This window comes from Hemiscyllium ocellatum (genome assembly GCF_020745735.1).
Source record: "Hemiscyllium ocellatum isolate sHemOce1 chromosome 38 unlocalized genomic scaffold, sHemOce1.pat.X.cur. SUPER_38_unloc_7, whole genome shotgun sequence".
NCBI classification, from domain to species: Eukaryota; Metazoa; Chordata; class Chondrichthyes; order Orectolobiformes; family Hemiscylliidae; genus Hemiscyllium; species Hemiscyllium ocellatum.
Genome location: NW_026867525.1, coordinates 60,821 through 84,218, shown reverse-complemented (window position 1 = coordinate 84,218; position 23,398 = coordinate 60,821). Strand labels below are relative to the sequence as shown.

Here is a 23,398-nt window from a genome sequence, read left to right as displayed (position 1 = left end):
CTCCTTGTTGTTAACAAGAGAAAAGGAATTGGATGCACAGTGCGCTCACCCCATTGATCAGAATAGCACTCACTGGGGATATCCAGGCCTGTGATGGGCCCTTCACAACATACCCCCATAGGAGCTGCAAAATCTAACATTTACAGGTGAAGTGGACACCATAGTACCATGAAGTAATTGAAAACACACATCATAATCTTCTCACTCAGATCACACCTTCATACTTAGCCAGTAGCTGTCTCTACAGGGCTACACTCTCAGACATGTCTATCATAGATCCCATAGAAGACCAGCAGTGGAATGGCCTGGGGCAGAGCTTCTGTTCTGTTCTGTTCACCTCTCAAACTTTGGAAAGATAATTCCAGGAAATGACCTCTCAGGGAAACAAATATCCAAAGTTACAACAAGATTTACAACATCACTAAGAATCACATCTACTGTCAGGCACTATCCATTGCCCAGTACCTGAACAACCAGCAACTCTGGCTGATCTCCCCCTCCCCTCCCCTCCCTTCTCTCTAACCCAGGGATCACTGGACAGTGATCAGGAGCAGGATCCCTGACTGATTTCCCCTCTCTCTCTAACCCAGGGCTGACTGGACAGTGATTAGGACAGGAACTCCAGCAGAGTTGCACATAGCAGACAAATATAAATATTCTTTGTCCTGCCATCCATCTGGGAGGACCATGGTCTTTCTACCCCCTCCCACATCCCTCCATTGCCTGTGTCATTCTAACATTCTATTTGGCTGTCAGCCCTGTACCAGCAGACCTGATCTACAGTGTCACTGATAAATCTTTGTTCTGATGATCTGCTCCGACCGTCAAACTCTCCAATCCTGTGAGGGGCCACATATACCCTCCTTTTTTTTTGTCAATAACCTAGAACAAATGGACGACATTTTCAGATTGTGTCTCTTCTCAGTTTTTAAAATATTTCCTGTTCGCTTGCTGATTCTACCTTTGGGTAATAAGTAGCTGGCAAGTGGAGAGGGCGGTTAAGTGAACAGAACTCCTAAAGCCCCACCCACCCCACCTCTCCTGGCGAGAAGCATACCCTGACCCCAACGTTAACACACTCTCTCTTACCGCGAGACCAACCCCCTCACTCAGTCCTCTGCCGCAGGCCATAGTGAGAAGTACAGAATCTGCCTGACGGGTCTCACAAACTGGTACCAGACATCCACTTGTGCCCACTGGTGGGCTACCAGAGAGACATGTTTGTATCAAAACGGTTTCTACACCAACACTGCAAGTGAACGGTGTCCTAAAGCAGTGACATTGTCTGCTCCATGTCTCCTGGGATAAGTGTATGAAGCTATGTTAACTGCGTCACCATTTGATTTATTATTTAAAATGAGGTTGTCTAATCATAAAGCTCTGTTACAAGATGGAAGCATCAACAGTTCGGATTGCTGAATACCAAATCTCTGGAATTGGATGGCACAGAATCGGCACAACGTCCCATTCACCTGGCAATGCAGCATGCCGCCTGGAGTCTTCGCCCTGACAGCTAGAGACCGGGCAGTCTCTACCCAGGATGATCAAACCACCAGAATTCAGCAGTGTCCTAGAAGGGCCCCCACTACCCGGCTGTCAGGATGGGCTGAATCATAGCCACAGTGGACTAGATCGAGGAGGCCGCCTCCACTAGAGCACCAGACATATGAGGCCAGGATTGAATGGCTCAGGGAGGCAGTATATTAGTTGCAAACAATCAGCACGCCTCACTCCTTTACCATTTGAACCAGAAAGGAGGATCACAATCAATAATACAAGAAAGGAAGCACCGACTCCTCAAGGCAACAGGGTGGGAAACATCAATGCAGTTTGCAAGCTGGAGAATTGGAAGGACAGTGAGTTACTGCTGGTTAGACAAGTAACATGGGAACTATTTATTCCAGGACCCACACTGCTCAACAGTACTCAGACAATACAACAGTTAACCCTGGAGTTAAATCTCCAAATCATAAATCTATCTCCTAACACTCAGTACTGGGACTCTCTACGATAGACCTGTATCTGTTAAGACAGCCCCTCAGCCGGATGAACATCTGCAAGCCCTTTCTACACAGGCCGAGTTGGAAAGACCAGTACTTCCAATGGAGAGCCGTGAACACAGTCACACACCCAGTATGGAAACACTGGTGACATTCCTGAACAAACACCACCCCCCACACTTCCCCAAGCCCCCAGCACAGGCAGAGCATACTAACTTCGAGAGGCCTTCTTGCTGCAGTGGGTGGCAGGCAGGTAACAAATGGGATCCTGCTTAATCCATTCTGACTGCAGGGCAGCCAGCATGCTGGGGGGAGACTGTTCAACTTCACTGGCAGAGGTGATCACCATTGGAACTAGCTTGGCACAGTGGAGACAGCTGCAGAAAACACAATGTGGGTCTGTTGGGCTTCACAAATCAGCAGCAAGACAGAAAGAACAATCCTGTGCGATGGAGTGAGCACTGAATGGAGGTGCCTTCGACCAGACTGGAAGATTCAGCCGAGTGTGGAACTACAGAAACATTGGACAGCAACTCCCACAGCAGAAACTTCAAATGATGAGCGAGCTGGTGAGAGCAGCGACCAGGACCTGGATGTTGAACGGCCACAGTGGGTGGAAGCTGAGAGCAGCAAGTGGCCAGACAGATGCTGCAGGTAAATAAATACTCAAGTCGATATAATCCCTTCAATATTTGTCCTTGGGAAGTTACCACATTGTAATTACATCCAATGTTCCCCCAAAGAATCACAAAAAGATTGAAAATTTCCGCTAAACTGAAACGGAAGGAGTCCAAAGGTTGCTCAGCTGCTTCAGGTTTGAAAAGGATCTATAGGTTCAAAGTCAGACAAAGTTGCTGAAATGACCTTGTAGGAGGCGAGGTGAACAGTTTTTATCCAATGTCTTGCATACACACAGGGGTCAGGTTCCTGTCTCTAACTTTGACAGGCAATGTGAAAAGTGGGCTGCTGGCTGCTAATTCTCGGGTCCTCCTTTTGCTCCGATGTTGGGCAGTAGGGGGTTTTTGCATGTGATGTGTGTGTGAACTGGACAGAGGCACGAGTTTAAATGTCCTCTCTTCGGCTCATAAATATATCCCAGAAACGACACGCTCACGTCAGAGGCCAGCTTCTTTTTCTATCTGCGCTGCCACAGCTCCCTTGCTACCAGGACGAACCTCTGCACCCACCGAAATAAAACAATTTAACACAAGCCCCCCACCCCGCTCCAGTTCAAGGGCCGAGTGACTTTCTCTGGGCCTGTCCCCGCACACACACGGTTTGTCAAGGTAGGAAGCCCCAGGAGATGGGTTCCCAGCTGCTTCGGAGAAGGTAGGGGGCCCCCCGTTTGTCACAGCAAAGCTTTCTACACCTCCGTTTGCTATTGTAGACTTGTCTCGGTGCAATTCAGCTGATGTCGATCTCTCGGGGAAGGGGGACGCGGACGCTCCAGTCAAACCTCCACCGTCTCCGAGCTGAAAAACCCAACCTGATGACAGGTTGCCCAAGTTGCCCACGGGTGGAGAAAGTTCCCAGCCAGTCAGCGGCTCAAGGAGTAAGTGGCGAGCAGTAGCAAGGAAACACACACACACACAGAGAAGGATACAGGGAGAGACAGCTTGCTCTAGTCCGGAACCCAGAGAAGGGCGGGTGGGAAAGAGCCGGGATTAAAAGAAAAAGTTGCTCTTCTTTCTCCCCCGACGCCCGTTCTGCACAGGAGCGTGTTCAAACAGCTGCTGGGGTTTAAAGGCTATCAGTTGTCTTGGCTGTGAGGTCGCAGGAGCTGCTGCTTCCATTGTATTCCTGCTCCGGGCTGCTTGCTGGGATCCATTTCTATTCCATCTCCCTGCATTGCTTCGGTTATACCCAGGAAAGGGAGGGGAACGGTGAGACTTTCTTCAAACTTGCTTGCTTATTAGAAAAAAGAATCTCCAGCTGGATCCGGACACTCCCTTTGGCTCTCCGTTCTCTCTCTCTCTCTGTCCCCAACGTCTCCTGCAGCCCCGGCACAGCCTGCGGGTGGATGGGAGGGTGCGGGTAAACTTCTTTTAATCCGTATGGGAAGGAGTTCCCTCTGGCTGCCGGGTAAAATACACTCAATTATTCATGGCTGCAATTTCCTTCTTCTCTATCTGCCTGCCTCCCGGTTGATGAAGCTTCGTTACACTAAGCCGCCGGTCTTTGTTTCTTGTTTTAATTAATGTTTTAATCCAGTAAGTGGGATGAGGCGCAAACAGACAACAGCAGCTGTGGAGGGGAGCTGGCTGGAAGAAATCAGTTCGAGTCCACACCCAGGCAGGAAGCCGAGGCTCGACTGAACCTGGAGCAAGGGGGAGGGAGGGTTACAACACACACACACACACAGGAGCTGGGCAGCAAACGCAAGCCTCCCTGGCTGCTTTCCACACATTGCAATCACAGCACTGCAGCAAACTGGGGTGTGTGCAAGTCCACAGGGGGAGGCTGAAAGGGTCCTGCCTTGCCTCCTATCCTTGCAGGCTGCCTGAACCTCCCCAGGCTCGCCCTCTCACTCTCCCCTGTCCTCGGCTGGCGTGGCATGGTCCAGATCCCTGTGTCCACACCAGCTCCATTTATAGTCAGGAGACAGCAGTAAATTTAGCAGCAGCCAGGAGGCTCGCCCCCGCCTTGGCCTTAGTCTCAGCGCGCTCCCAGCACCACAATCAACACCTCTCTCTGTCTCCGTCCAACATACTTCCCCCAGCTCCTCCATTGCACCCTCCTGTTCTTGTGTGTATGCGTGAGGAGAAACAACATGGATAAAAGGATCAAATATGAACTGTCGTTCACTTCTTCCCCCAGCCCGAAATGAACATACAGGACTGACTGCACTCGGGCCAACAGGACCCACACCAACACTAATCCAGTAGGGAACACCTCTGCCCAGAGGTTGCTGGAAGGCAGGGTAACCAACAGGAATTAGACCCTTAAGCTAAAAGCAAAATATCACTAATTCTGGAAATCTGAATCAAACACAGCAAGTCTGGCAGAATCTGGAGAAAGAGTCCAATATGACTTCTCCAGAGAAGTGGAAGGTGGCTGCTCATAGCTGGCACATGGTTAAATGCTCACCAACTGTGTCATGGCAAGTCTGTGCACCATTCCACTGCACAGGTAGGATCTACTCTCAGGGAGAAAGTGAGGACTGCAGATGCTGGAGATCAGAGTCAAATCGTGTAGCGCTGGAAAAACACAGCATCTGAGGAGCAGGAGAGTTAACGTTTCGCGTAAGCTCTTCATCAGCCACACTCAGGATCTAGCCTCAGTGTTCCCAGATTTGGATAAATCATCCTGGGTGTGCTGCTCCTGATGGTCACAGAGCTAGTGAATCACTTGCTGCAATGTTTCAGAGCATGACTGGATGGTGATGCTGTCTCCCAGCCATAGAGTGGGCACACAGAACACTTACTAGAAGAAAGCGCAGAGCAGTGAGGTGGTAGTGGCAGAGGGAGGATAATTCAGGCCTTTGAGCCCACTCCACCATTTAACATGATCATGGCTGATCTTACCCTGGTCTCAACTCCATTTTCCTGCCTGCTCCCCATAGCCCTTTATCCCGCTTTTCATCAGAAACATATCGATATCTTTCTTGAATCGATTGATTGATTCTGTCTCCTGTGTACTGTGGGGCAGTCGACTCTCACAACTCAGAGAAGTAGTTTCTCCTCATCTCACTCTATGTCTGTGATCTCCTGTCCTAGACTATCTCACAAGGGGAAGCATCTGTTCAACACCTGTCTGATCAATCCCTTTTAGCAATTTAGATGCCTCAATCAAATTCCACACCACCCCAATTCTTCTAAACTGGAGCGAGTACAAGCTCAAGATATTTGACAGCTCCTTGTACAACAGCCTTTTCATCCCTGAAGTCAACCTGGTGAATATCCACTGAACTACCTCTAGTGCCACCACATCTTTCCTCAAGTAAGGAGACTAAAACTGGGCTAATCCTTTATTGGTCAGAGTATTGAGTACAGGAGTTGGGAGGGTCATGTTGCGGCTGTACAGGACATTGGTTAGGTCACTATTGGAATATTGCGTGCAATTCTGATCTCCTTCCTATCAGAAGGATGTTGTGAAACTTGAAAGGCTTCAGAAAAGATTTACAAGGATGCTGCCAGGATAGGAGGGTTTGAGCTACAGGGAGAGGTTGAATCAGCTGGGGCTGCCTTTGCTGGAACGTCAGAAGCTGAAGGGTGACCTTATAGAGGTTTATAAAATCATGAGGGACATGGATAGGATTAGTAGACAAAGTCTCTTCCCTGGGGTGGGGGAATCCAAAATTAGAGGGCATAGATTTAGGGTGAGAGGAGAAAGAGACCTAAGGGGCAACTTTTTCACACAGAGGGTGATACATGTATGGAATGAGCTGCTAGAGGAAGTGGTGGAGGCTGGTCTGATTGCAACATTTAAAAAGCATCTGGATGGGTATATGAATAGGAAGGGTTTGGAGGGATATGGGCTGGGTCCTGGCAGGTGGGACTGGATTGGGTTGGGATATCTGGTTAGCATGGACGGGTTGGACCGAAGGGTCTGTTTCCATGCTCTACATCTCTATGACTCTATGACCTACATACCCACTTTCTGCAGTTCATGCACAATGACACCCAGATCCTAAGCCAATGTTTCAAATCTAGCTGGCTCTTCATCAGAGCTAATGTCTGAAGAGTCATCTGAACTCGAAACATTACCTTGCTGTCTCTCAGGATGCTGCCTGACCCGCTGTGATTTCCAGCTTTTATTTTATTTTCAATACAAGTTCCAGCATCTACAGTAATTTTCTCCAACACCCAGATCCCTCTACACTGAGGCACTTTGATTCTGCTTCCCATTTCAATAATAACTTTTTATTTTTCCAGCTAACATGGATAACCTCGTGTGCATTCACGTAAGCTCCATCTGCCGGATTCAGGCCCATTCTCCTCGCCTATCAATATAGTTTAGATTCCCCTACAGTGTGGAAACAGGCCCTTCAGCCCAACCAGTCCACACCAACCCTCCGAAGACCCATTTCCCTCTGACCTAACACTGTGGGTAATTTAGTATGGCCAACTCACCTAACCTGCACATCTTTGGACTGTGAGAGGAAACCGGAGCACCCAGAGGGAATCCACGCTGACAAGGGGAGAATGTGCAAACTCCACACAGACAGTCTCCCAAGGCTGGAATTGAACCTGGGAACCTGGTGCTGAGAGGCAGCAGTGCTAACTACTGAGCCGCCCAAGAGAAAGATTTGGGGGAGGTGCCCTGAGTAGGACTGGAACATGAATTGTTAACATATCCTATAAAGAAGCAGGCATAATTGGGACTCTGTTGTTCTTGTATCACCACAGTCTTACCAGACCATAGATGCTGCTCTCTCATTAGAGGTAAACAACTGGTGCTGACTTAACCCGAGGGCCACCAGATCTCAAGCGAGGGAAGAGATTGAAAAGGAGAGTCCTTCATGGTAACCTCAGACCAATGATGGGAATTGAACCCATGCTGTTAGCACCACACTGCTATGTGAACCAATGATCCAGCCAACTGAGCTAAACTGATTCCCCTGATAGCCACCTGTAAGGCTCTTTATCTTCTCATCACAGCTTGCTTTCCCACCTATTTTAGTATCATCCGCGAAGTTTGCTATGTTACAGTATGGAACACAGCCCCAGCAAACAATCTTTTCATTGCGAGCAATAAGTGCAAAGAAAATCATCAGTACAGAAGAGAAGAACAATGAGCTCTGTGGCTTTAGAGGAGATAATACTATTGTTTGGAAAACTTGAGTGAAAAGCCAGCACAGCACAATGGGATGAATGGCCTCTTCCTCTTTCTCTCATATGCTCAACTGATCATAATGGATGGCTCATTGGCAATCCTTCCACATCCTGTAACATTGAAACAACTCTGCATATTACCAAGAGAGCTGCTCAGCAATTGGGTGCAATCTACTCTCAGTCAGCTCTGACCGGGGTGGTTCCTCAAGACATGGGTAAGGTTAAAAACAGGAGTGGCTGATGGATGCTGACATAGGTACAAACATCAACTGGAATCAACGCATAAATGCACCAACGATATCAAGATAATGTTTCAAAGAGACACAAGCTCTTAGCCCAAACTCAGCAGTAATTCATATACTGGCAGCTCTCCTCACACACCCTCTCTGCTCAGAAACCCTTGGCTATCACCAACATGTATTCATACCTCCTGTGTCAGATTGGAGTTGATTTACATTCCCGGTAAGTGTCTGGGGACCACATTACAGATGCTGTTCAAACAGTTATTGTCACTGGCCCAATGAATTTCAGTGCCCACTTCTCTTTCCCCCAGAAACATTCAGGCCCCTCCTCACCATGTTACACAGGAACAGGAGGAGGCCATTTAGCCCCCTTCCCTCACTATGTTGTACAGGAACAGGAGGAGGCCATTTAACCCCCTTCCCTCACCATGTTACACAGGAACAGGAGGAGGCCATTTAGCCCCCTTCCCTCACTATGTTGTACAGGAACAGGAAGCACTCATTCAGCGCCCCGTCCTTAAACCACTTACACAAGAACAGAAAGAGGCTCCCTCTCTCAGTCTGGTATACAGGAGCAGGAGGAGGCCATTCAGCCCCGTGAGCCTGTCATACAGGACCACCGAGACCAGTGACTCTTCTTATCATTAGGTCATCACTTAATCATTAACATTTTGACAGGACAGGCTTTTTTTTGTTCATTTTGTCTAATCCAGCAAATTTTGAGTTAATTCCTACAATATTTTCTCATTAATTGTTCAGAGAAGTTATTACACATCTCAGGAGTAGGTGGGATTTGACCCTCCTGACTCAGAAGTAGGGAAATAGCACTACACGACAAGAGTTCCTCTTTCAGCCTGTAACATAAGAACAGAAGGAGGCCATTCAGCCACACCACACTGTTCTATCATTCAATTAGATCACAGCTGAACTGTGAGCTAACTCCATTACCTGGCCTCACTCAAGATCCCTCAAGACCTGTGGTTAACAAAAATGAATCAATTGCTATTTGTGACAGAGAGTACAAAACTGCAACCAGCATTTTGTGTGTCAAAGTGCTTTCTCTGTGAAATGGACTGGCTCTGACTTACGATTAAGTGCCCTCACCAGCAAAATAGCTCCTTGCCATTAACTAACATGTCCACAACCACCTCCCTCTCTTGGCCTCCATCCTGGATCATTACACAGTGACCAAGTGTACATTGCTCCTGGTCCGAACCACCATTGGAACCTAGAGTAAAGAGTAGAGGACGCTGCTGCAATGCTCAGTTGGCTGCAATAGCGTTGCTGGTTGAGGCTGTGTGGTCAAATAGAGGGGTGGTAAACATCCAGCCGCACTCATGACTATAGACTGGAGTGCCTGACTCACTAGGCCATGGGGCAAGGCTGAATATGAAGTTATATTAGGCTTTGTGACACATGACCTAACAAGTGACTCGTGGATGTCTGTTCATTTTAAAAGTTGAACTCATGACGAATTTTGAAGTTGTGAGCTTTACTTGAGAGATACTGTTAATCGATGTGTCAGTTTTATTTATAGACTGCACCTGGATAAAGGGGGTTGGGAGGGGGAGAGGAGCGAATTTGTTACTCAATACCCAGTGAACTGGTGAGTTATCCCATTGAAATCTGAAGGGTGGGAGGGAAACAGAGCAGAAATGGTTGTAAAGAACAGTCCAGGTGGAAACAGATGGACAGGTCAAGTACCACGCTACAGCTTCAGATCCCAGAACCAAAACAAGAATTGTTTTGAAATAAGTTTCACTTCTCCAGGAAAAGTCAGACACAAGTGTCGTGATACTGATGCACCGTAGGCGTTCATTTCATGCTCTGAGGGCTGTTGTTAATCACAATGATATTTTTATAAAGCTACTAAAGGCTGTTTAGCCTCCCTCCTCCATATGGTGAGGTAATGCAGGAATCTGTGCGTGTGTTTTGAAATGAGAAGGTTATCAAAATGAGAGAAAGATATTTAGACTCCTACAATTCACAGAGCTGATCCACCAGGAAAGGAAGAGTCATAAAGTCATAGAGCCATAAAATCATAGAGCTGTACAGCACGAGTTAACTACTTCCTCCATACAGGCAGTTTTGAACATAACACCACCTCAAGAATGCAGGATAAGCAGGTACTTGAATCAGAAGCACCAGTGTTAGCGACACCCCAACAGCCAATGTTCCAGTGAGATCCCATCCTTCCTCACCCCGTGTCCCACTGCTTATCCCCTTGCCTACAAACCAGTGCTCCATTGGAGACTTGATCCCTTGTGTTGTCTCCAGTGTTGCACAGGAGAGTTCTTACTTGTCTAACCAGCTGGGGCTGCCATGGACTTTGGAAGAATGGGCATGATACAAGGAAACCACCCTCTTCCCACCACCCAGTTGTCAAACATCAGTTTATTTAATTTAGGAATTTGAAATATATTGGACTACATATATGTGTACACGCAAACAATCAGATTTCATTCATCCTTCCCGAGTTTAGCGTTTATTAATGATACAATTTCCATTCCCGGAGTTGCAATTCCTTCACCTAGCAACAAGCAGCGTCATCCCAGCGCTGTGAACACTGCCATTGGCTGACCGCCTGGTCCAATGAGAAGTGACGGATGCCTGTTGCCGGGGCGGCGAAAGAGTAGGGGCGGGGTTCGTGAGCTACTCTGCCCAGCAACAGGGGGCGGTCGGATAATGGGGGTGGGGTAAGAGATTGACAGGCGAGGCCGGCCCGGCGCCGCTCTGCCCAGCAACAGGAGGATGATTGACAGGCGCAGGCCGGGGAAGGTTACCCAGCAACAGGAGGATGATTGACAGGCGCAAGCCGGGGAAGGTTACCCAGCAACAGGAGGATGATTGACAGGCGCAGGCCGGGGGAAGGTTACCCAGCAACAGGGCGATTTTGACAGGCATGGGCTCTGGGACAGGTTACACAGCAACAGGGGGATTAATAACTGGGCTGGACACTGGCGGAAAGTCACTGAACCACAGGGGGTTGATTGACAAGGTTGGGTCCTGGGCTGAGGTCACCTTGCAAAAGGCGGAGGCGTTTGAAAGATGGACAAGAGTCCAGACAGTGGTACCCTGCATAAGGACAAATGACTTACAAGCAGGGTAACCAAGAAGGAACTGGGAAGGGGGTTACCTAGCAACTGGGAGATAGGCACATGGAAGGCTACAGCATGGCTCTGTCCAACAACAGGAGAATGATTAAACAGGCACAGGCAGGGGAAGGTTACACAGCAACAGGGCAATTACTGACAGGCATGAGCCCTAGGACAGGTTATACAGTAACAGAGGGATGAAAAAAACTGCCCAGCCCTGTCAGTTAGGTTACACAGTGGTACCTGGAGGTGATTGACAGATGAGGCAGTAAAAACAAGGACTGTAGATGCTGGAAACCAAATTCTAGATTAGAGTGGTGCTGGAAAAGCACAGCAGTTCAGGCAGCATCCGAGGAGCAGGAAAATCAACGTTTCGGACAAAAGCCCTTCATCAGGAATAGAGGGATTTTGCCCGAAACGTCGATTTTCCTGCTCCTCGGATGCTGCCTGAACTGCTATGCTTTTCCAGCACCACTCTAATCTACAACCAAGGCAGTGTTACAATGCAAAAAGAGAATGATTAACAGGCTAGGTTACCTGCCCAGGAACAGGGATACGAGTTACCCAGCAACAGGAGTAGAAATTCACATGTGTAGAAAGGCCTGGCATCGTTCTGCCAATCAACAGGGGATGATTGAAAGGGACAGGCTCTGGTGGAAGGTCACTCAGCAACAATGGGATGATTGAAAGGGACAGGCTCTGGTCACTAAGCAACAACAGGAGATGATTGAACGGGACAGGCTCTGGTCACTAAGCAACAAGAGGAGATGATTGAAAGGGTCAGGCTCTGGTCACTAAGCAACAAGAGGAGACGATTGAAAGGGACAGTCTCTGGTCATTAAGCAACAACAGGAGATGATTGAAAGGGTCAGGCTCTAGTGGAAGGTCACTCAGTAACAGGAGATGATTGAAAGGGACAGGCTCAGGTGGAAGATCACTCAGTAACAGGGGACAATTGTAAGGGACAGGCTCTGGTCACTAAGCAACAACAGGGGAGAGTTGAAAGGGTCAGGCTCTGGTGGAAGGTCACTCAGCAACAGGAACGATTGACAGGTGCAGGTCCTGGGGTGAGGTCATTAAACGACGAGGGGTGATTGACAAGTACAGGCCTTTGGGCAGGTTATACAGCAACAAGGGAGGCGATTGACAGATGGGGATCAGCCCAAGCAGAGTTAGACTGCAACAAGGGGATGATTACCAGTCTGTATGGGACAACCCAGCATTACTCTGTCCAGCAACAGGAGGATAATTGATAGGCAACGGCCAAGTAAGGTGGAGGATGACTGAAATGTAGGAAAAGCCACCAGGGAGGATGATTAACAGTTGTGGACCCTGGCACAGGTCAACCAACAACAGGGATGACTTACGGCACAGGCCCCCATGAGTGTAGTGTGGACAGTGATTCTAGGGATTTTCAACAAGCCACCCCTTCCTTGGCCTCTGGCATTTCAGTAGTCTGATTGTAGGCATGCTGTTCATCAGGCCACCTACCTCCTTGGAGACAGTGGAGACAGGGGCCAGCTTGGCTCCACTATGGGCAGAGACAGGACTTTAAGACAGAGCAGGCATGGATCAGAGCTTGGATGGGACATCGACAAAATCTGAGGGACAGGGCAGGGGTGTCAAGGCATGGCTTAGGGCCACAAGGGGACTGGAGATAGGACTGGAGGCCTAGGCACGATCAGGTGACAGGGACAGGTCAAGTGGGAGAAGGATCAAACAGAGCCCAGCTCAGAGAGCTGGGTTCAGCTCATGATGCAATGATTAATATGGAGGTCATAGATTTGTCTCAGTCTGAACTGAGAGATGAATCAACCTCAAATGGTCTGGCCCCGAAGCTGACAGCAATGATAAGAGAGAAAAAGTGAAAGACTTTCCTTTAATGTTTTCAACACCTTTCAATGTTTTTAATGGAGGAAAAGTGGGAGCCAATTCGCACGTAGGAAGAAACCACATACAACAGTGTGGTCATGGCCTAGTTAATCTATTTATGACTGATGTTGACCAAGGGATAAATATTGGCCCCAGGACACCAGACAGCATCCCCATTTTTACCCACTTCATCAAAAATAGGCACTCACATTTCTCAAAGATCATTAACATTTACTCTTAATTAAACATATCATCTGAAATACCACCCTCCAACAGTGCCAGCAGATACTCAGCACACGTGCATGGATACTCACAGGTGTATGTGCAAACACACATGGGTGCACAAATGCATGCATACAGGCACATGCAGAGACACAGGTGCTAGCATTTGCACGTAGACAGGTGCGTACACACACAGCCACGGTTTCAATGAAATGCACAGAGTAGTGTCTGGGGAGAAAGCGCTAGCTTGCTGATGATTCTCCTAGAATAACTAAAATCTATGTTGAGAGGATGCCTGGAGGAAAGGGCAGGATGGGGGGGAGACAAGACAGATGCTTCGCACCAACATTTCTCTTTCTGTTTTAAGACAGCCACAGTCTGGCTGATTACTGGTTCAGGGAGAGTGCAACATTTTGTGGGGAATGATTGTGTGGAATGCTGTGACAAGGCCAATGAAAGCACTGTCAGGCAGATGAAATATTGTGAATTTTCGGTTAACAAATGAAACCATCCTCAAAATGTCTCAGAACAAGAGGCTCTTGACAGTTTAAACCATCGGGGTGCACTCTCAACTATTCAGACACATCTGATCACACTAAAAGAGTCGATCATCCATAATTCGACACGCACATCAATTTCAGACACCATTCACCTGCATAATATCACATATCTCAGTCCACGTGCAGTCAAAGCTCTCACCCTTACTTTTGACACCTCCATACCTGACTATCCTAACACTCCTTCAGGCCTGCCTACCATTTATCCTTTCCCTAACAAACATTGTCTCCTCCGTTGTTCCACTGTTGTGTCAGGGAGCTTGTTGTGCATAAACAGGCTCCCGTGTTTCTCATAGCACAATATTTCACGAGCTTCACTAGCTGAGAGATGCTCTGGAATGTCAAGTGTGGTGAATCACACTGGAGAAACAGAAATTCGGTCTATTTCAAGCTTCAACACTTTCCAGAATCCTGTTCTGAATGGAAATGTGTTCAAGAAGCAGTGTAGCAGCTCTGTCCACCTTCCACCCACCCCCTGTAGGCCAGGGTCCCTGGGAACCAGACCTGGCAACAACCTCACATTTAGCTCACATTCTTAGTACTCTTGTGTCTCCAGATCCAGCAACGTGAATCAGCCAAGTTTCTAATAAGGCTGCATTACATAGCTGCTCTATTAATAAAAGGATCTGTGAGTGGTGGGAGTTCTGAAACATTACAGTATAAGGAGGTAACTACAGAACATGGAACACCCAGACAAACAGCAATTTACTGCTTTAAACTGACCCCGGTTTCAAAATGAGTAATCTCAGGGTGGCATTAATCCTCTCTCAAAATTGGCAACTATTGCATCAGCCTTTGCCAAACATTTCCTGGATTCTGAGCAATTACAAGTTCTTCTCAGGCCCAGGAGTTGGCAAGGGCACAGGATCCCAACCATCGAGCAACAAAGAGGCCACAGTATCCACAGGACAGGGCTGTAAAATGAATGAAGTCCCTGCGCCAGCTGAGACAGGGCACTGCAAAGTACCCAAAACGCCGTAAAACAATCCAATCATTCAGACCATAGGGCCACAGTACTGCCAACTACCCTGCAATAAAACAAATGCTGAAATGCACATCTCGCTACAATGGGGACACCAATCACAACAGCACTCCCCACCCTCAAGAAGGCAGGAAATGAGAAGTTCAGGCTCTCCTACACGCTGCCAACATGGATATCCAGTGCACTAATATTTACATTTATCCGTGATGACCCAAGCTCCCTGAATGAGAATCATTCATTGTTCTGCTTTCTATGACTAGTTCAAGCATTTTTAGAGGGATTCCCTGCCTTTTTCCCACAGTCGATCAGATTGGAGGGACAAACTTCAAACTGCCTTCAAATAGCTGACAATTTCACACATGGCTGGAACACTGGGGAGTGGCAGTTAAAGATTGCAACTCTGCTATTCCCTCAGTGTCTCAGAGGGCTCTCTGGCTGTGAACATCCTCAGTGACTGTGAGAGCGACAGCAGTGAGTGACTGTGCACTCCCTCAGTGTCTGTGAGAGCAGTGAGTGACTGTGCACTCCCACAGTGTCTGAGAGAGCAGTGAGTGACTGTGCACTCCCTCACTGTCTGAGAGAGCAGTGAGTGACTGTGCACTCCCTCAGTGTCTGAGAGAGCAATGAGTGACTGTGCATTCCCTCAGTGACTGTGACAGCAGTGAGTGACTGTGCACTCCCTCAGTGACTGTGACAGCAGTAGTGACTGTGCACTCCCTCAGTGTCTGTGAGAGCAGTGAGTGACTGTGCACTCCCACAGTGTCTGAGAGAGCAGTGAGTGACTGTGCACTCCCACAGTGTCTGAGAGAGCAGTGAGTGACTGTGCACTCCCTCAGTGTCTGAGGGAGCAGTGAGTGACTGTGCACTCCCTCAGTGACTGTGACAGCAGTGTGTGACTGTGCACTCCCTCAGGGTCTATGAGAGCAGTGAGTGACTGTGCACCCCCTCAGTGACTGTGACAGCAGTGAGTGACTGTGCACTCCCTCAGTGACTGTGACAGCAGTGAGTGACTGTGCACGTCCTCAGTGTCTGTGAGAGTAGTGAGTGACTGTGCACTCCCTCAGTGACTGTGACAGCAGTGAGTGACTGTGCACCCCCTCAGTGTCTGTGAGAGCGGTGAGTGACTGTGCAATCCCACAGTGTTAGAGAGAGCAGTGAGTGACTGTGCACTCCCTCAGTGTCTGAGAGAGCAGTGAGTGACTGTGCACTCCCTCAGTGACTGTGACAGCAGTGTGTGACTGTGCACTCCCTCAGGGTCTATGAGAGCAGTGAGTGACTGTGCACCCCCTCAGTGTCTGTGAGAGCAGTGAGTGACTGTGCACTCCCTCAGCGTCTGAGAGAGCAGTGAGTGACTGTGCACCCCCTCAGTGTCTGAGAGAGCAGTGAGTGACTGTGCACCCCCTCAGCGTCTGTGAGAGCAGTGAGTGACTGTGCACTTCCTCAGCGTCTGTGAGAGCAGTGAGTGACTGTGCACCACCTCAGCGTCTGTGACAGCAGTGAGTGACTGTGCACGTCCTCAGTGTCTGTGAGAGCAGTGAGTGACTGTGCACTCCCTCTGTGTCTGTGACAGTAGTGAGTGACTGTGCACGTCCTCAGTGTCTGTGAGAGCAGTGAGTGACTGTGTACTCCCTCAGTGTCTGAGGGTGCAGTGAGTGACTGTGCACTCCCTCAGTGTCTGTGACAGCAGTGAGTGACTGTGCACGTCCTCAGTGTCTGTGAGAGCAGTGAGTGACTGTGCACACACTCAGTGACTGTGAGAGCAGTGAGTGACTGTGCACTCCCACAGTGTCTGAGAGAGCCGTGAGTGACTGTGCACTCCCTCAGTGTCTGTGAGAGCAGTGAGTGACTGTGCACTCCGTCAGTGTCTGAGAGAGCAGTGAGTGACTGTGCACTCCCTCAGTGTGTGAGGGAAACAGAGAGTGATTGTACATTCCCTCAGAACCTCAATCGTTAGATCCCAATAGTTTCCCCCATTGAAAGTCATGGTGGGAATGAGTGTTCTGCCGATGTAGGGGCTGTGTGAGGTTGTTCCAGCATGGAAGGCGGCCATTTGACCCAGTGTGTCTATACCACATGCCTAAAAGAGCATCATCAATTTGTGCCAATATCCTGTCTCTCCCCCATCATTCTACACATAAACCAATGCCCATCTCGAATGCCTGAGTAGAATCTAACTCCACATATTTTCACGCAGTGCATTCCTAGCTACTCATTGTGTGAAATAAGGTTTCTCATATCATATTTGCTCCTTTTGCAGGACATTTTATATGAACACAGAACATAGAACAGTACAGCACAGAACAGGCCTTTCAGCCCACGATGTAGTGCCGACCATTGATCCTCATGTAAGGTAAACCTAACCCTCAAATGTCTGTGACCATATGCATGTCCAGCAGTCTCTTAAATATCCCCAATGACCTCGCTTCCATAAATGCTGCTGGCAACGCATTCCATGCTCTCACAACTCTCTGCGTAAAGAACCCGCAACTGACATTCCCTCTATAGTTTCCGCCAAACAGCTTAAAACTATGACCCCTCGTGTTAACAATTTCTGCCCTAGGAAAAAGTCTCTAGCTATCAACTCTATCTATGCCTATCATTATCTTGTATACCTCAGTTTGATCCCCTCTCTTATTCTTTCCAATGAAAAAAGTCTGAGCTCAGCCAACCTCTCTTTGTAAGATAAGCCCTTCATTCCAGGCAGCATCCTGGTAAACCTCCTCTGAACCCTCTCCAAAGCATCCACATCTTTCCTCTAATAGGGCGACCAGAACTGGACACAGTATTCCAAGTGCGGTCTAACCAAAGTTTTATAGAGCTGCAACAAGATCTCATGGCCCTTAAACTCAATCCCCCTGTTAATGAAAGCCAAAACACCATATGCCTTCTTAGCAACCCTGTCCACTTGGGTGGCAATTTTAAGGGATCTATGCACCTGCACACCAAGATCCCGCTGTTCCTCCACACTGCCAAGAATCCTGTCTTTAGTCCTGCACTCAACTTTCAAGTTCAACCTTCCAAAATGCATCACCTCGCATTTATCCAGGTTGAATTCCATCTGCCACCTCTCAGCCCATCTCTGCATCCTGTCAATGTCACGCTGTAGCCTCCAACAGTTCTCTATACTGTCAACGACACCTCCAACCTTTGTGTCATCTGCAAACTTGCTAACCCATCCTTCAATCTCCTCATCCAAGTCATTAATAAAAATTACAAAGAGTAGAGGCCCAAGAACAGAGCCATGTGGAAACCACTCACCACTGACTTTCAGACAGAATACTTTCCTTCCACTACCACTCGCTGTCTTCTGTTGACCAGCCAATTCTGTATCCAGACAGCTAAATTTCCATGTATCCCATTCCTTCTGACCTTCTGTACAAGCCTACCATGGGGAACCTTATCAAATGCCTTGCTGAAGTCCATATACACCACATCCATCACTCGAACCTCATCAACTTGTCTAGTAACATCCTCAAAGAACTCAAAAAGATTTGTGAGGCATGACCTGCCCCTCACAAAGCCGTGCTGACAGCATTTAAGAAAGGTGGGAGAGAGAAAGCAGGAAATTATAGACCAGTTAGTCTGACCTCAGGGGTGGGAAAGATGCTGGAGTCTATTACAAAGGATGAAATTATGACACATCTGGATAGTAGTCACAGGATAGGTCAGAGTCAACATGGATTTATGAAGGGGAAATCATGCTTGACTAATCTTCTGGAATTTTTTGAGAATGTAACTCTGAAGATGGATCAGGGAGATCCAACAGATGTACCTGGACTTTTAGAAAGCTTTTGATAAAGATAGGAGATAAGTGAGCAAAATTAGGGTGCATGGTATTGGGGACAAAGTACTAACTTGGATTGAAAGTTGGTGACTGATAGGAAACAAAGAGTAGTGATAAATGGCTCCATTTCGGAATGGCAGGCAGTGACCAGGAATTACATTTGCCTCCCTCCAGTCCTCAGGTACGACCCCGGTGGAGAGCGAGGATGCAAAGATCTTCGCAAACGGCAAAGCAATCACATTTCTCACTTTGCAAAGCAGCCGAGGACAAATCTGGTTTGGCCCTGGCAACTTGTCAATCTTAATGTTTGTCAAAATTTTCAGCACATCAGCTTCCTCAATATCTATCTGTTCCAGCATGCTTACCTGCTCCTCAATGGTTTCATTCACTACAAGGTCCTTTTCTTTAGTAAAGACAGAAGCAAAAAACTCTATTAGGGCTTCCCCTACCTCCTCAGACTCTATACACAAGTTCCCTATGCTATCCCTGATCTGCCCTACTCTTTCTTTGATCATTTTCTTATTCCTCACATACGTGTAAATGCCTTTGGATTCTCCCTAATCCTTCCTGCCAAGCCTTTTTCATGCCCCCTCCTGGCTCTCCTCAGACCATTTTTGAGCTCCTTTAGTTCTCAATTCGCTTATGAGCATGAATAGTTTCCCCCACCTACTGTACCCATGATTTTGAAAACTCCCATCAAATCTACTCATAGTCTTCTCCCCAAGAATTTTCCTAACCTCTCAAACCTATCTTCATAACTGAGGTCTCTAATCCCTGGAACCATTCTCATGTACCTCTTTTGCATTTCTCCAAAATGCATCACCTCACATTTCTCGACATTGAACTTCAGGCGCCATCTCTCAGCCAGTCCTTCAAACTGCAAAGGTGATTAGATGTTTTACTCTATCCCCACAATGCTTCCAAGCTGTTCTATAAAGTACCCTTGAACACCGAGTACAGATAATGTCTGTAAACCACAAAACGTACACAGGGTATTTACACTCAGTGTGTGGGGTTATCATCCATATTCTACACCAGGGAGACAGCAAAGAGGTAAAATCACTGGAGTTATAATGCCAGAGAGTTTACCTCTTGGCAAAGGCCAGGCTAATGCTCTGGGGATATCACTCCAAATCCCACCAGAACAACTGGTGGAACTTTAAAGTCTGCTGTCCTTACCTATTGTCAACTCCAAACTCTTACGTTACTGACTCAACTGCCTGAGCAAGCTACTCCGTTCAAAGACAGTTAGAGTATAAATACTAACCCTACCAGCAACAGCCCCATCACATGAAAATTCAAAACAAAAACCACACAAAACCAAACTGATACTACTGCTGTGCATAATCTGCAGAATTCAGGAGAAAGTAGAGGCCATTGATTGAAGATAGATCCTAATAAATCCAATGGGAAACATCTTACCCTCCCAAGAGAAGGTGGAACGTGGGAACCTCTCCCACACGGAGTGGTCAAGGTGCATTATGTCGGTCTATTAGGGTGATGCTGGATAAATATAGAGGGAGAAAGGGATAGAGTCATAAAGTCATAGAGATGTACAGCATGGAAACAGACCCTTTGGTCCAACAGTTCCATACCAACCAGATATCCCAACCCAATCTAGTCCCACCTGCCACACTCGGCCCATATCCCTCCAAACCCATCCAGATGCCTTTTAAATGTTGCACCTATACCAGCCTCCACCACTTCCTCTGGCAGCTCATTCCACACACTTATCACATTCTGAGTGAAAAAGTTGCCCCTTAGGTCTCTTTTATATCTTTCCCCTCTCACCTTAAACTTAGGGTGGGACTAGATTGGGTCAGGATATCTGGTCAGCATGGACAAGTTGGACCAAAGGGTCTGTTTCCATGCTGTACATCTCTATGACTTTATCACACTATCCCTCTAGTTCTGGACTCCCCCATCCCAGGGAAGAGACCTTGTCTATTTACCCTATCATGCCCTTCATGATTTTATAAAACCTCTATGAGGTCACCCCTCAGCCTCCGACGCTCCAGGGAAAACAGCCCCAGCCTATTCAGCCTCTCCCTGTAGCTCAAACTCTCCAACCCTGGCAACATCCTTGTAAATCTTTTCTGAAACTTTTCAAGTTTCACAACATCCTTCACATAAGAACAAGACCAGAATCGCATGCAATATTACAAAAATGGCCTAACCAATGTCCTATACAGCTGCAACATGAGCTTCCAACTCCTGTACTCAATACTCTGACCAACAAAGGAAAGCATTCCATACATCATCTTCACTATCCTATCTTCACTGAGACTCCACTTTCAAGGAACTATGAACCTGCGCTCCAAGGTCTCTTTGTTCAGCAACACTCCTGAGGACCTTACCATTAAGTGTATAAGTCCTGCTAAGATTTGCTTTCCCAAAATGCAGCACCTCACATTTATCTAAATTAAACTACATCTGCCATTCATCAGCCCATTGGGCCATTTGATCATGATCCTGTTGTACTCAAGAGGTAACCTTCTTCGCTGTCCACTACACCTCTAATTTTGTTGTCATCTGCAAACTTACTAACTATACCTCATATGCTCACATCCAAATCATTTAAATAATAATGAAAAGTAGTGGACCCAGCACCAATCCTTGTAGCACTCCACTGGTCACAGGCCTCCATTCTGAAAAACAACCCTCCACCACCACCCTCTATCTTCTACCTTTGAGCCATTTCTGTATCCAAATGCCTAGTTCTCCCTGTATTCCCTGAGATCTAACCTTGCTAACCAGTCTCCCACGAGGAACCTTCTCAAATGCCTTATTGAAGTCCGTATAGATCATGTTGCTCTCCCCTCATCAATCCTCTTTGTTACTTTTTCAAAAAACTCAGTCAAGTTTGTGAGACATGATTTCCCATGCACAAACAATGTTGACTATCCCTCATCAGTCCTTGCCTTTCCAAATACATGTACATCCTGTCCCTCAGGATTCCCTCCAACAGCTTGCCCACCACATCAGGCTCACTGGTCTATAGTTCCCTGGCTCATCCTTACCACCTTCCTTAAATAATGGCACCATGTTAGCCAACCTCCAGTCTTCTGGCACCTCACCTGTCACTATCGATGATACAAATATCTCAGCAAGGGGCCCAGCAATCACTTCCCTTGCTTTCCAGAGTTCTAGGGTACACCTGATCAGGTCCTGGGGATTTATCCACTTTTATGTGTTTCAAGACATTCAGCACCTCCTCCTCTGTAATATGGACATTTTGCAAGATGTCACCATCTATTTCCCTACATTCTGTATCTTCCATGTCCTTTTCCACAGTAAACACAGATGCAAAATACCCTTTTAATATCTCCCCCAGCTCCTGCAGCTCCACACAAAAGGCCGCCTTGCTGATCTTTGAGGGGCCCTATTATCTCCCTACTTACCCTTTTGACCTTAATGGATTTGTAAAATCCCTTTGGATTCTCCTTAACTCTATTTGCCAAAGCTATCTCATGCCCCCTTTTTGCCTTCCTGATTTCCCTCTTCAGTATACTCCTACTACCTTTACACTCTTCTAAGCATTCACTCGATTTATCCTGACATATGCTTCCTTGTTTTCCTGAACCAAACCCTCAATTTCTCTGGTCATCCAGCTATACCAACCTACTCCTACACCTACCAGCCCTTCCTTTCACCCTAACAGGAATACAGTGTCTCTGGACTCTCGTTATCTCATTTCTGAAGGTTTCCCATTTTCCAGTTGTCCCTTTACCTGTGAACATCTGCTCCCAATCAACTTTTGAAAGTTCTTGCCTAATACGAGGAGATGGCGATGGGGATAAGCTATGTGATATGGAGCAATTGAGTCAAGCAATCTATTAAATTCTGAATAAACTCCATTTTGGAAAGAACCTCAGAATTATTATGGCGCAGGAGGAGGACATTCAAGACTAGCATTTCTGCATTGTCTCTCCAAATGAGCACCAGAACACCTTCCTGTGTTTATTATCTATTTAAATAATCATCCAATACCTTCACAAATGCCTCAGTTGAAGCTGCCTCCACATTTGCAGGCAGAGCACTGCATATCTGAACTACTCGCTGTGTGAAAACATCCTTTCTCACATCGCATTTACTTGTTCTGCAAAACATTTTAAAATGTTCTGGTACTCGAACCATTTGAGCAGGAACAGTTTCTTGCTATCCACTCTATACAGCCCATTTAAAGAGTTTGAAAACTTCAATCAAATCTCCTCTGAGCCTTCTCCTCTCGAGGGAGAAAAGCCCCAACCTCTCAACTTTGCTGAGACAAAGTGATGAGCTGTCAGCATTTGGATCTGTATATGTACATAAATAGATGCTTAAACTTGAAGAAGCTAAATACTAGGAGGGAGAACAGGGGAGAAAATGCTGAGTGAAGTGTGATACAACAGCATAATCCAATGGCACCCTCTATGTTGAAAGGCTGCACTGCACAACACCATTTCTAGACTTCCATTAACCCCAACAGCTGTTTGCGAGCACAAGTACCTGTCCAATACCTGCCCAGTATGAGAGTTTAAATTTAAATTCATTCATCGGATGTGGACATCACTGGCTAGGTCAGCATTTATTGCCCATCCCTGAAGGCCCAGAGGGCAGTTAAAAGTCAAGCACATTGCTGTTGGTCGGGAGTCACATGTAGGCCAAACACAGGTCAGGATGGCAGTTACCCTCCCTCAAGGACATAAGTGAACCAGACGGGATTTTCCCAACAATCGACAATGGATTCATGGTCAACCTTACACTCTTAATTTTAAATCCCCTGGCAGGATTTGAACCCAGGTATCCAGAACATTACCTGGGTCTCTGGTTTACAGAAACTCGAAGAAATTGAGGACTGCAGATGCTCGAGATCAGAATCGAAAACCAT

The 23,398-nt window shown here is 47.2% G+C and overlaps 1 protein-coding gene across 4 annotated transcripts in view; it reads right to left on the bottom strand.

The window, feature by feature from the left end:
- The window catches only part of LOC132808788 (dual specificity tyrosine-phosphorylation-regulated kinase 1A-like), an 84,279-nt gene that overhangs the window by 53,376 nt on the left and 7,505 nt on the right, over positions 1 to 23,398 (bottom strand). The window contains exon 1 of one of the 4 annotated variants that reach the window (XM_060822241.1): positions 2,217 to 4,313. The exons of 2 other annotated variants lie outside the window; for them this stretch is intronic. In XM_060822241.1, coding sequence (XP_060678224.1) covers positions 2,217 to 2,349 — 133 coding nt within the window. In that variant the 5' untranslated portion in view covers positions 2,350 to 4,313. Of the gene's footprint in view, positions 1 to 2,216; positions 4,314 to 23,398 lie in introns of those variants that run through there. One more of the 4 variants, XM_060822238.1, reaches the window with a different exon arrangement.